This window comes from Microtus oregoni, unplaced genomic scaffold (assembly GCF_018167655.1).
Source record: "Microtus oregoni isolate MIOR12 unplaced genomic scaffold, Mior012 000121F_ref0000216, whole genome shotgun sequence".
In the NCBI taxonomy this organism is placed as follows: Eukaryota; Metazoa; Chordata; class Mammalia; order Rodentia; family Cricetidae; genus Microtus; species Microtus oregoni.
Genome location: NW_024544753.1, coordinates 2,315,489 through 2,327,766, shown reverse-complemented (window position 1 = coordinate 2,327,766; position 12,278 = coordinate 2,315,489). Strand labels below are relative to the sequence as shown.

At 44.1% G+C, this 12,278-nt stretch overlaps 1 protein-coding gene across 1 annotated transcript; it reads left to right on the top strand.

Moving 5' to 3' along the window:
- The first annotated feature begins 9,129 nt into the window (after window positions 1-9,129).
- Window positions 9,130-10,159, top strand: LOC121444388 (39S ribosomal protein L50, mitochondrial-like). Its single transcript, XM_041646203.1, has one exon. The coding sequence runs from the start codon at window positions 9,131-9,133 to the stop codon at window positions 9,611-9,613; it is 483 nt and encodes a 160-aa protein (XP_041502137.1). The 5' UTR covers window position 9,130; the 3' UTR covers window positions 9,614-10,159.
- Window positions 10,160-12,278: the final 2,119 nt, after the last annotated feature.

The window sequence follows — 12,278 nt, the reverse complement described above, 5'->3', positions numbered from 1 at the left end:
TGGGATTAAAGGCATATACCACTACCTCCTGGTTTCTATGGCAAACTAGTGTGGCTACTGGGATTAAAGGTGTGTGTCACCACTGTCTGGTCTGTAAGGCTGGTCAGTGCGGCTGTTTTACTCCCTGAACTTCAGGCAAGCTTTATTTATTAAAATAAAAATGAAATAGCACTACATTGTCCCTTATGGCTTGCTGCTTTTGTTCCCATCTACTGCAGGAGGAAGCTTCTCTGATGACAGCTAAGCAAGGTACTGATATAGCAGAATGTCATTATGTTATGTTCCTTTAACAGAACAGAAATATTTGGATTTTTGCCTAGGTTCCTGGCCTATCTAGTCTCAGGTTTTTGACTATCTGATCAGTATTGAGTGTGGGTTACACTCATGGATTGGACCTTAAATTCAATTATCCAATTAGATTGTTGGGTACTTTCACAAGGTGCCACCATCATACCAGCATATCTTGCAGACAGGTCACCATTATAGATCAAAGGTTTGTAGCTAGGTTGATGTTTACCTTTCTCCTCTGGTAGCACACAAAATATCTTCCAGTAACATGAACACTAGTCAGTAGAAGTGAAGATTCTCTGTAGGCACCAACTTGATTTCTCCATGTTCAATGAGTTATGTAGGTGTTATCTTCAGCAATGGGGCCTTACCATCAGTTTATGGAGAGCAATCAATAGCCTTGTCAATAGCCTGAGTTGTTTGGGGGTGTCCATGGGGCCTGTTGATCAGCAGCAGAATTTGATGTAGCCCATTCCCAGAACTGGAGGATTTCATTTGGTGATGAAAGATACCCAGTTGGGGTTCTGTCTTCCCCATTATTTGGTGATTCCATTTAGGCCATCTTCATATGTGAATATATTTTAGGAAGCTTCTACACTATTAGGTTTCCATATCATCCCTTAAATATCTCTTGGTTTTACTTGTCCCTGTTTATATTGCCACCTTTACTCTCCTTTTATCTCCCCCCATTTGATTACCCCATTTCAGTATGCCCATCCACCTATCCATAGCTATCTATTCTATTTGCCCTTCCTATGGTGATTCAACTCTTTCCCCTAGTCCCTTACTCTATACCTAACCTCTATGGTTATATGGATTGTAGCCTGCTTATCGAAGACTTAATAGTGAGCACCCACATATAAGCAAGTACATTCATATTTGTCTTTTGGGGTCTGGGTTACTTCACTCAGGATAATTTTTTTTCTAATTCCATTCATTTAAATGTGTATTTAATTAGTTCGTTTTTAACATTTTTAATATGAATAATATTACATCATGTAAATTTACACAACATAATATTATCCATTATTATAATATTATCCATTTTCTTTATCCATTTATCCACTGACAGGCATCTAGGCTGTTTCAAATTTCTGACTATTATGAATAGAGCAACAATGAACATGGTTGAGCAAGGGTCTCTGTTGTAATGTAAAGGCTCTTAAAGCTATAAACTTCCTTCTTAGAACTACTTTCATTGGTGTGTTTAATCTCCATAACTTTGTATATTTTCTTTAGTTTCTCTCACTGTGGATGTCTAGTGTTATCCTACTATGGTCAGATAGGATACAGGATGTTGTTTCAATTCCTACATTTGTTGAAGCATGCTTTGTGCACCAATATGTTCTCTGTTTTAGAGAAGATCCCATTTGGTACCAAGAAGAATGTATATTCTTTTGGTATTTGGGAGGAATGTTCTGTAGATAGCTCTTAGCTACATTTTACCGTATGATGCCATTTAGTTTCAGTATTTCTTCATTTTTTTGTACAATTAATCTGCCCAAAAGTACAAGTGGCAACTGAAGTAACCCACTATTTCTATGTTGGAGTTGTTCTGTGATTTTAAATATATTAGCGTTTGCTTTATAAAATTGGATGAAGATATATTTAGTGCATATAGATTAAGAATTACAATTTCCTCTTGATAGATTCATCACTTGACCAGTTTGAAATAAGCCTGTTAAACTCTTCTGAAAGAATTAGTTTGAAGTTTATTTTGTCAAATAGAAGAATATCAGTGCCTGCATGTGATTCCATTTGTTTAGAGTACTCTTTTCCATTCTCTTTATCCTACAATAGTGCTTATCTTTGGTACTAATGTATATCTCATAGAGGCAGAAGAAAGTATTCTATTTTCTAATCCAATCTTCTAGTCCGTGTGTTTTGACAAGTGAATTGAAACCATTGATAGGACTGTTACTGAAAAGTAATGTGTTCTCCTTTTATTTTGTTGATTTTGTAGTGTTTGAAACTTTCTTAATCTTTTGTTTAATTAAGCTTATAGAATCATTTCTTTTTTTTCCTATTGTAGTACTTTATCTTTCTCTTCATTGTGAATGAAATATTCCTTCCAGTGTCCTCTGGAGAACTGCCTCAGTGGTCATGAATTCCTTTGGCCTGCTTTTACCTTAGAAAACTTTTCTGTTGCTGAAAATTATGACAGATAGTTTTGCTCAGTATATTGACTGAGTTAGCAATTATGATCTTTCATGGTTTCAAAGACGTCGGTACTACCCCTTCCTCTTTCTTGGTGTGAAATGACAAGTCAGCAGTTGTTCCTATGCCTTTCTATGCGATCCGGCCCTTCTCTTTGCAGTTTCTACTATGCCTCCTTGTTCTGTACATTTAGTGCTTTAACTATATGGCAAGAGGAGTTTGTTTTCTGACCTGGTCTGTTCTGCGTGACTCTTATATTTAGATGGGTTTCTCTTTCTGTAGATTTGGGGAAATTTCTTCCAAGATCCTATTAAAAATATTTTCTATGTCATTTGCATGAAATTGTCCTCCTTCTCTCAAGTCTATAATAATACACTTTGCCTTTCATGGAGTCCCAGGTTTCTTATATATTCCGTCCATTCATTAAAAATGATTATTGATGTTTGGCTGATCTGATGCCTTTATACCCTGATATTTGGCTGATCTGATGTCTTTATACCCTGATATTCTATCTTCCACAGGAACCATATTATTGATGGTTTCCAATAAACTTTTTTATTTGCCCTATTGTGCCTTTCACTTCTGTCCTCACTTCATTTGGGGTTTACTTGTTGCTTTTTATTAACGTCTATTTTTATATCATTTAGGCATTTGTTTGTATTCTCCTGAAAAATAGTATACTTTTCTTTGAATAGTTTTTAACTGTGTTTTATAATTGTCCTTTTGAAGTCTGCATGTGGAATTTCATCTAAATCTTTGTGATCAGAGGTCACTAGTAAGGGGTTGGTAATTTTTGGAGGAGACAAACTGTCATGTTTCTTCGTGTTATTTGTGCCTTTGAACTTGGATCTGCAAACCTAGGGTCTATTGGTTACGTTTCTGTTGCTGTGAAATAATGTGATAACCAAACCAACTTATAAAGAAATAGTTTGCTTGGACTAACAGTTCCAGAGGGATAAGGGTCCATCGTGGCAATGAGGCATGGCAGCAAGCAATAGTGTCGTGGCAGAAACAGGAAGCTGAGGGCTCACATTTTTGAACCAAAAGAATAAAGAAAAAAAAAAGCAAAAAAAATTTAAAAAAAGAATAAAGCAAAAATAAAAGAAAGAAAAAAGAAGGAAAGAAAGAAAGAAAACTGAAAGAAACAAAACTGAAAGAAAGCCAAGGTTTTAAGTTCTTGAAGCCCATTCCCTGTGACATAATTCCTCCAGCAAGGCCACACTTCCCAAACTTGCCCAAACAGTGCTATCCAAAGGGTCAAGTGTTCAAATGTCAGGGATTACAGGGACAGCTCATTCAAACCACCCCATGGTGTTGGCTTGTTGGTAAAGATTTGTTGGTTTTGTTTTTTGTTTGTTTGTTTGTTTGTTTGTTTTTAGATTTTTTTTTTCCGAGACAGGGTTTCTCTGTAGTTTTGGAGCCTGTCCTGGAACTAGCTCTTGTAGACCAGGCTGGTCTCGAACTCACAGAGATCCACCTGCCTCTGCCTCCCGAGTGCTGGGATTAAAGGTTCTTTAACTGAAGTTGCCTCTCTTGCTTCAGTGAATGTTCTTTCAGTCGTCAGGAGATGAGTTTGTCTGGTAGACCAATGTTATAATTCACTCTAATAACATAGTTGCAAGTTACTACAAAAGAGATACCAGTTAGTTTAGGGAGAAAAGGGACCCTCAAAATGCAAAGGAAAAGAAAAGGAGGTAAGCAGTCATGGTAAGACTGTCACGTGATGAGTATTAGGTTGTTAGTTGGGGAGTAAAGGGTCATACGTGGGCATGAGGATAATTGAAACAAAGGAACAAATGCGGTCAAAATGTGGGAGTTGTGGTTAGTGGAAGACTAAATAGAGGTGGTAAAGACATGAACCTCCAAATAATGAACCAAGTAAGTCGCTGGGCTTTGGGTGATGTGATAATAAAAAAAAAAATGAATACAGGGAAACAGAAATGAAGAAAAAGGAAAATAGAAAATGAAAGATAAAACAGTAAAAGGCATGAACAGTAGGGGACAGTGTTGGCCTGCTCCAAGGCCCTTCTATACTATAGAGATAAATACATATAGGGCAAGGAGGAGAGCAGGCTGGGGAACTAAGACAATGGAATCAGAGGCAGCAAAAGAGCAGCTGTAGTGGGGAGGAAGCACCGAATGAAAACATAAGAAAATGACATCACTGGCTTGAATGTTGATTTCCTCTCCTTGGCTGACGAACTACTTTGTCTTCCAGGTCTTGGTCTAGGTCCTGTTCCACGTTCATTTTACATAGTCCTGTTCTTGCCATGAGGGCTACCGTCTCCCATTGGATATGGCATGTTTAAAACTGTGCTAACTGGGCTGTAGGGAGCTAGCAAACTCCACATGGCTGTTCTTGCTGCCTTCCCAAAAGGTCCGGAGAAGTACTTTGCCCAAAGCGGACAGAGCTTGTGCTTAGCCCCCGGAGATTTGACTTTCTCGGTCAGAACACTGATGGGGAGCCTGAGAGCAGCTTCTCATGGAATCCATCCTAGAGCCAATTTTAGAAACGTCCCGATGTGAGTCTTTCACGGCAGCCTTCCAGGGGGAAGGCACCTGTTTGGCAACTGCAGCTGCTTTAGCTCAACATTCAGCAGGAATTCTGGGCAGATGGCGAACGCGCTATGTGTGCTGACAGGAGGCGAGGACTGTAGGTCTGTTGATCTGATTGATACAGAGTTGTAGATGGAGTGAACTTCAAATATCCCTGCTCTCATGAATTCCTAATCGGAATCACTTATTCATTGGAGGTTGCATATGGCCTGAAAATAAAAATGCCTATTTTCACTAATTACTAAATGGAATCTCTTCATTCAGAATTGTTTCTACTCTGCAATTGTAACAGAACTGTGAGAAAAAATAGGCAGCTGAGGGGACCCACAAAATCAACAGTGGGAGACGATGTTAAAATTATGGAGGCTATGTCAATTTATTTTCTCAAAGTAATACTGGCGTGTGGGAGTAAATCTGGAGTTACTGAAGGCAACTTAGAAAGTTAGGGAATAAGAAATTCCTCAATGAACTACTCAGGTGCTGTTGGGGGAAGTAGAGGGTAAAAAAGAAGGAGGGGGGAGGAGAGCCAGTGCCCCACAGCTGGCTGTCACAGCAGTGGTAATAAAATCATCAATACCTGTGGTGACCCTGGGACACTGGGGACCAGGACTCTGAAACAGCTGGCATTCAGCATGTTGGGGGAACCTGAGAGAAGACTGAACTTGAAACTAGGAAACTTAAAGTTTCTCAGGTGCTGCACAGTGCTCAACTGGCTCAGTGTTTGCACGCGCGCGCATGTGTGCATGGGTGTGCCCTGTGTATTGTTTTTTTAGGGTCAAGGTAATGTTGCCATTTCACTACCCTTTGAGGTGATGTGGGAACTACAGATGTGGAGATATAGGCGCCTCCTCACCATGCTCCTTAACTACCTGGCTGAGGACACTCAGGAGAGATCTCAGGCTCTAGAGCTGACCACATTTACCACAAGGAGAAGACTAAGAAAACACACTGCAGTCTCGTTCTAGGGAACATGAAGGACAGGTGGCTGACCCAGGCATGCCACACAAACCACAGAGACCCGTGTACTTTCTGCCCTTCTCCATCACAGTTTCATCTGGCTGGTGGCTGAGGACAAGGCCCAGCTGCAGGGTGCAGGGCAGGGTGGCAAATGATTGTATGCAAAGCCCAAAGGCACAGCCAGCAGTGTGCAGGCTAAGGAGGCTGAAACAGGAAGCAGAGCCCATGAAGCAAGCTTCAGCAGGTCCCAGCACATATGATGACCATCTTCTATGATTCAGGAAGTGCCAGAGAAGCCTGACAGACAAACACAAGGTTGTCACTTACCTCTGGAGGTACAGGTGACATCAAGTCTACACCAAGAGGTGGGCAGCCAGGGAATCCAAGGGAGGTCAGCAAGAGGCTTTCAGGGCCAGATCCACTGAAGTGACAAACTTGACACAATCCTAAGTCTTTCTCCACACTCCCAGAGCTCCTTTCTCTAGGCCTGCATCTGTTATGGCTGGCCAGTGCACACTCACGGAGTCTCTTCCTTCAAGGGAAAAATGAAGGTTCAGCCCTCTGCCATCAACCGCACACAAGGGAGATCCACTAGGTCTCCTCCTTGCCTTGAGCAGAGGTTCCTCTAAGCAGTCATTCAGCCCCAGTTAGGAAAGTCACGTAGGAAGTAGGAGAGGCTGTACCAGAGATTTTCTTAAACACTTCATGCGTGCCAGAAGAATGTCACATTTTGTCCCTGCCAGGCCATGGTGATCAATGGACAAGTACAGAAGTCCCAGCTAGCTCAGGGCTAGATGTAATTTATGTCCATCTGATGCCTGCCTGAGTCTGTGATGGCTCTCTTGGGCCTAAAGATCCAATGCGACTATCCCTGTGTACATGCCTAGAAGCTTCAAAAAGTCCCCAGAGCAGGAGAATCCCTACATGGGGGGAAAGAACAGGAATAAGCCTCCAGCTGCACTGTACCAGACATAGCAGCTGGAATCGCAACAGATTCAGCAGGAGGCACTGCCCAGCTTCATTGTGGAAACCAAGGCTTGGATGACCTGCATTGCCGGGGTGTGGGGGGAGGCCTTCAAGGGGCTAGGCTCATCTCCCTGAGGGTCCAAACCTCCCACGACACTGTTGAAGAACTGCAAGGCGACACTTTCTTCAGTGGATGAAGAGCAGAGAAAGGGAGAATTCCCAGTGGCTGTGAGATGAGTGACTGGGGGGTGGGGAGGGATGGGGATGGGGGGCAGTCAGGACAGGGGGCCTATGGAAGAGGGTGAGCTGAAGAGCATGCTCAGTAGTAACATTGATGCAACTTGTTTCAGCCTTCAGCTCTGTGGAGATGAGACAGCAAACAATGAGGCCTTGATTGAGTAACCCAGAAGGCTGAAAAGGTGTTTCCAAGAAATCAGTGGGGAAGCTGCAGTTTCAATTTGCAAGGACAAAGGAGCAAAAGTGAACACCTGGGTCCTGGACCGCTCCAGTATATGCGGGAACAAGACCTTGTCAAGGCAAGAGAGGGGTAGAGAGAGGGAGCGCCACAGTGAATAATATGGGGAAGGACAACCTGAGGGATCAGAAAAAAGGTCAAGGCACCCTGCCAAGTGCTCTATTGGGTGTGTGGCAGCAGCTGTGCCAGGCACCCCATCCACACTCCAGATGTTATCAGTGAGGCTCCTGTTTGCAGCTCTGCTCGACAGTCTTCTAAAATGAACTGGCTTTTATCAACTATCCTGACAGATGCCCTGAAGAATCATCCTTTCACACACTATATACTTGTGAGTTCAGTTATAGTCTGGTCCACATGTGTGATGCATGGGAGGATAAATCACAATTTCCCTTCTCACCATGAATGGTGCCTATGGTAGGGAAGGATGGGCATCTTTCCAGCTAGGAGTCAGAAAGTACAGAAGAAGGTGGTAGTTGCCTAGGCCCCAGGTGGTCGTGGTGATGAGGAGGGACTTCAGAGCTGGGGAAGACTGTGAGATTACTGGATATGCTGGTCCAGGGCATGAGGGTTTGAGTCAACAGTTTAGGATAGGAAGGTAGACTCCCTTGGAGTGGTGATATGTAGGAAAGGAAGGAAGAGGAGCAGGGCATTGCCCTTTCTGACACGTAAAGTAAGTAGTGTTCTGAAATAAGGGACGAGGCTTTAATGCCAGAGGGTGTCCTACCCTACTGAGTTAATGGCAGAAAGGCCAACAGCTGTGAGGTGCACTGAGCTGAAAATGAAAGGACAGGACACATAAGCAGAGGCAGGAACAAGCCCCTAGGTTCCACTGAACTGGAGGAAGCTGCCTCATGTTTGCAAGGGAAATGTGATGGGGGTAAGACGGAGGCACTGTGGAGGTGGCGCAGTGTGACCCGGCCTGTCCTCCAGGAGAATCACTCATGACTAAATGTCTTCAGTGTAGAGCAAATGAGGCAAGGAGATTAGAGTACAGAGAGCAGGCACGAAGCCAGGCAGAGATGGGCACTGAGCCCTTCCTGAGCACACTCCATAGTGTAAGGTGGGAAGAACACAGGCTCTCTCTGCATTTCAAGGAATGCCTCCACAGACTTCCTGAGGGACTAGATGTGAATGGCAGGAGGAGCAAGTCTGAGCCCACGGTCTTCTCTCAACTATCTCACTTCCTCTCTCCCCCGGAGATTACGGACTAGTGGTCAGTATGGCCAAATATAGGGAGTTCTGCAAAGGAGAATGGGGGCTACAGACAGAGAGGTGATCAGATATTGTGAACAGCGCATGTTGGATCCAGATGACCCATGCGAGCTGAGTAAGAACTTGAAAGAGTAACTCTGGGATTGGGGTGAGGACCGTCCTTGCTAGGTTTATTAATGATGTGATGAGATAGCATGACCCAGGGAAGAAAACCGGTGTATGTGGCTCATACTGCTCCACAGTGGCCCCTCACTGGAGAATGTCAGGACAGGAACGCTAACAGGGCCCAACCAGAGGCAGGAAGAGATGCAGAGGCCATGGAAGTGTTCTGCTCACTGGCTTGCTCTCCAAGGCTTTCACAGCCTGCTTTTGCACAGATCCAGATCAGGGGTGGCATCACCCACCACGGACTGGGCCCTCACACAGCAATTGCACATTAAGAGAATGACCTACAGGCTTACCTTCATTCTGATCTCATGGAGATATTTCTCCATTGAAATTCCCTCTTCTCAGTCGAAGATGGCGGCGCTGTGTGTGTACCGGTTTGCTAGCAGAGGCTGGCTGTGGAACGCTGCCTTGGCTGCACGTAGGGACTTTTGGTCTCGATCCAGAAAGGAGAAGGAGCCAGTGGTGGCTGAGGCAGTGGAAGAAGTGAAGACAGAACCTGTTTTGGTGTGTCCGCCCTTACGAAGCCGAGTGTATACACCTCCTGACGATCTCCAGAGTCGCTTGGAATCCTGTCTTAAAGAAGTTCTTGATTCATCTCTTCCTAGTAATTGGCAAGATATCTCCCTGGATAATGGTCATGTGAAGTTCAGACTCTTGGCACGTTTAGCTGATGACTTGGGCCATGCAGTGCCTAACTCCAGGCTTCACCAGATGTGCAGAGTCGGAGACGTTCTTGACTTCTATAATGTTCCATCAGTTCAAGACAGATCTAAATTTGATGAACTCGTTGCTGGTAATTTGCCTCCCAATTTGAAAATCAGTTGGGGTTACTGAGCAGGTCAGCAGTTACTGCATTGAGATGTTGTACTTTCCTCACTGAGGTGGCCGACACTTGTGAAGTGTTTCCCTTCAGAGCTCTTCTCAGACCTCCCTTTACTTTTTTTCCTATAGAAGAATACATCTTTTTCTTCATGGAGTATCAACAAAGAAAACATTTTCACATTTGCTAAGGCTATTCCCCCAGCCCCCAATAAAATCAAGTTTTGGTAATTTATATAATGTTCTTATTCTGATGTTTAAGATAGGAGGGCATCTCAAGTTCAGATGTTTCTTTGTCCGTTATATGGATAAAGTAGTAGTTGCAATAAAATATTCCAATCTTATTAAAGCTCATAGGTGTGGGATTATTATGGATATGCAAATGAGGAAATGTGTTAGATAGTTAACGGAATGTCTGCTATACATAGGACGTTTCACTGTGGTTAGTCCGTGATTAAAGATGAAAGAAAGTACACTGTATTCTGGGTTCACCTCTTGGATTAAAGCAGATTCATTAAAGTCTGTTGTCTTTAAAAAAAAAAAAAAAAAAAAAAAAAGAAATTCCCTCTTCTCCCTTAACAATTGGTTGCGTCTTGTTGATACACAACTAGCCAGCATAAATGGTCTGTGCAGCAGATATACAGGTAGCTTCCAGAGCTACAATTAGCCTGAGCTAAGCTGGGGTTGCATGTGGCTGTACATGGAGAAGGACAGTAGATAAGTAATAGAATCCAAGCATGACCATATGAAGGAGAAGGAACAATAGATACTTAGGAGCTGGAGAACAAGGAAAGTGAAGAGTAAGAACAAGGAAAGTGAAGAGTGCCCTCTGAGCCACAAGAAGGAAACTGTCATGAAAACCACACTGACCACAAACACAGAATGACAAAGGCAGTTGAAAAGGGGGCAGAAAACCAGCCATTGCCTCCAGCAATGCAGAAGTCTCTGGCAACATTCATCAGAGCAGCTTCCATGGCAGGATCGGATGACAAGCCTGGTCTGGAGAGGTTTCAGAGATAATGGAAGAAGCATGGACCAGATGAGTCTGTAAGCGTTTTCAGTGCTGTATTGCTGTAGTTGAGAAAAGAGAAAATGGTCAGAGTGGAGTAATGAGAAGGCCAGGAGAAGGCTGCCATCGGGCAATTTGGAGGGAGGGAAATGGTTGGCACAGGGGTGGTAGAAAGAAACTGGTAGCACTAGGCAGAGGTCACGAATCGAGCATAAATCAAGGGTTGTTCAATAGCAGGATCTGGAAAGGGTAGAGGTCTCTCAGGCATTCAAGGCCCAATTAACTCAGTTGCCTGTGGTCAGCCGGCAGCCTGTGTGTGGTGCCAGGCTCTGTTGAACATCACGTAACTGCCAAGCACACTTTAGGTACCCAACTGTTGTCTACTGCTCTAAATAACCCACACTATGAATGATATCAAAATGCCCATTTCTCAAGTGAGAGAGCTGCTCACAGGGGGAGGGAGAGAACTGGCAAGAGAGAAAACAGAGGGGAAAAGGGACTGGAGGCCTGAGTCCAGCATTCTGACTGGGTCTTTTTGTAAGCATAGTCTCAAACTTTCAGCAAAAACCAAAAAGGAGCATTCTCAAGCTGGCAGTCACTTGCAGTGGTAGGGACACCCTAGTTTATAAGCCTCGTTGCTTTCAGTAATGTCATAGAAGCCACAGCCTCTAGGCCTGGCACCATCCCCACTTTCCTAGAGAGCACAGCAACAGCAGAGTGTTGGAACTGCTGGGCACCTGAGGCTGAGGAGCCAAGTGACCTTTGTTCCTTGCGTCAACCACTCCCTACCTCTGACAGCTTACCACTCAGACAGACACCACAGCACATCACCCAGAACTGTCCTCCACTGACATTTGACCCATAGGCCCTGGATTCAACTAACCCTGCTGGCCTACACATGAATCTCCCCCTTAGGGATTTGAATGTGTAAATGGCCATCATGGTGGGGCCGTGTCCCCTTCACTTTGTCACCTTCCAACTGCATATCAAACTGTGTCAAGGAGTGACCCCACCTGACATGACCCAGGAATTATCCCCATGGTAGAAACAGACCGTATCTCTGGGAAAATTCTGGCATCAAATAGAGGTTGGATAGCTGCGTTTAAGGAATGCAGGCCCTGGACAGAAACAACCAGTGTGCCTCTTTGAGCTGGTGAGGGTGTGATTAGAAGATACTAAAAACAAAAGAGAAGTGTCCATCAACATCAGATCCCCCGGGTTGAAAGAAGGTGTGTATATAAGAGAGATAGAGTGTGTGTGTGTGTGTGTGTGTGTGTGTGTGTGTGTCTGCATGCACGTGCGTTGTAGTTCCAGATCATCCTTTCCAAAGCACAGAACCACCATCTGTGTGAACTGGCGAATATCCTGGCTATGGAAATGAGAGTGAGGGTCTATGTGCAACCCCCTCCTCAGAAGAATGGACATTCCATGCCTTTTTACTCTGCTTTTCCCTTAGCAGTTACGACTGAACATGTCTCTCACTGTTCTCAGAGAAGGGCACTTGTAAGATGCTGCAGGGCCTGTCATAGCCTCTGGCCAAATGTTTCCTCAGGTGGCAAGAACTGTACCAGACTGTATTATGCTGGGCACTGGAGAGCAGCTTCCTTGTCCGATGATGGGCGCTTCAGATTCATGATGGTGCGAGAGCGTGCTAGCCTCGGACCAAGGTTT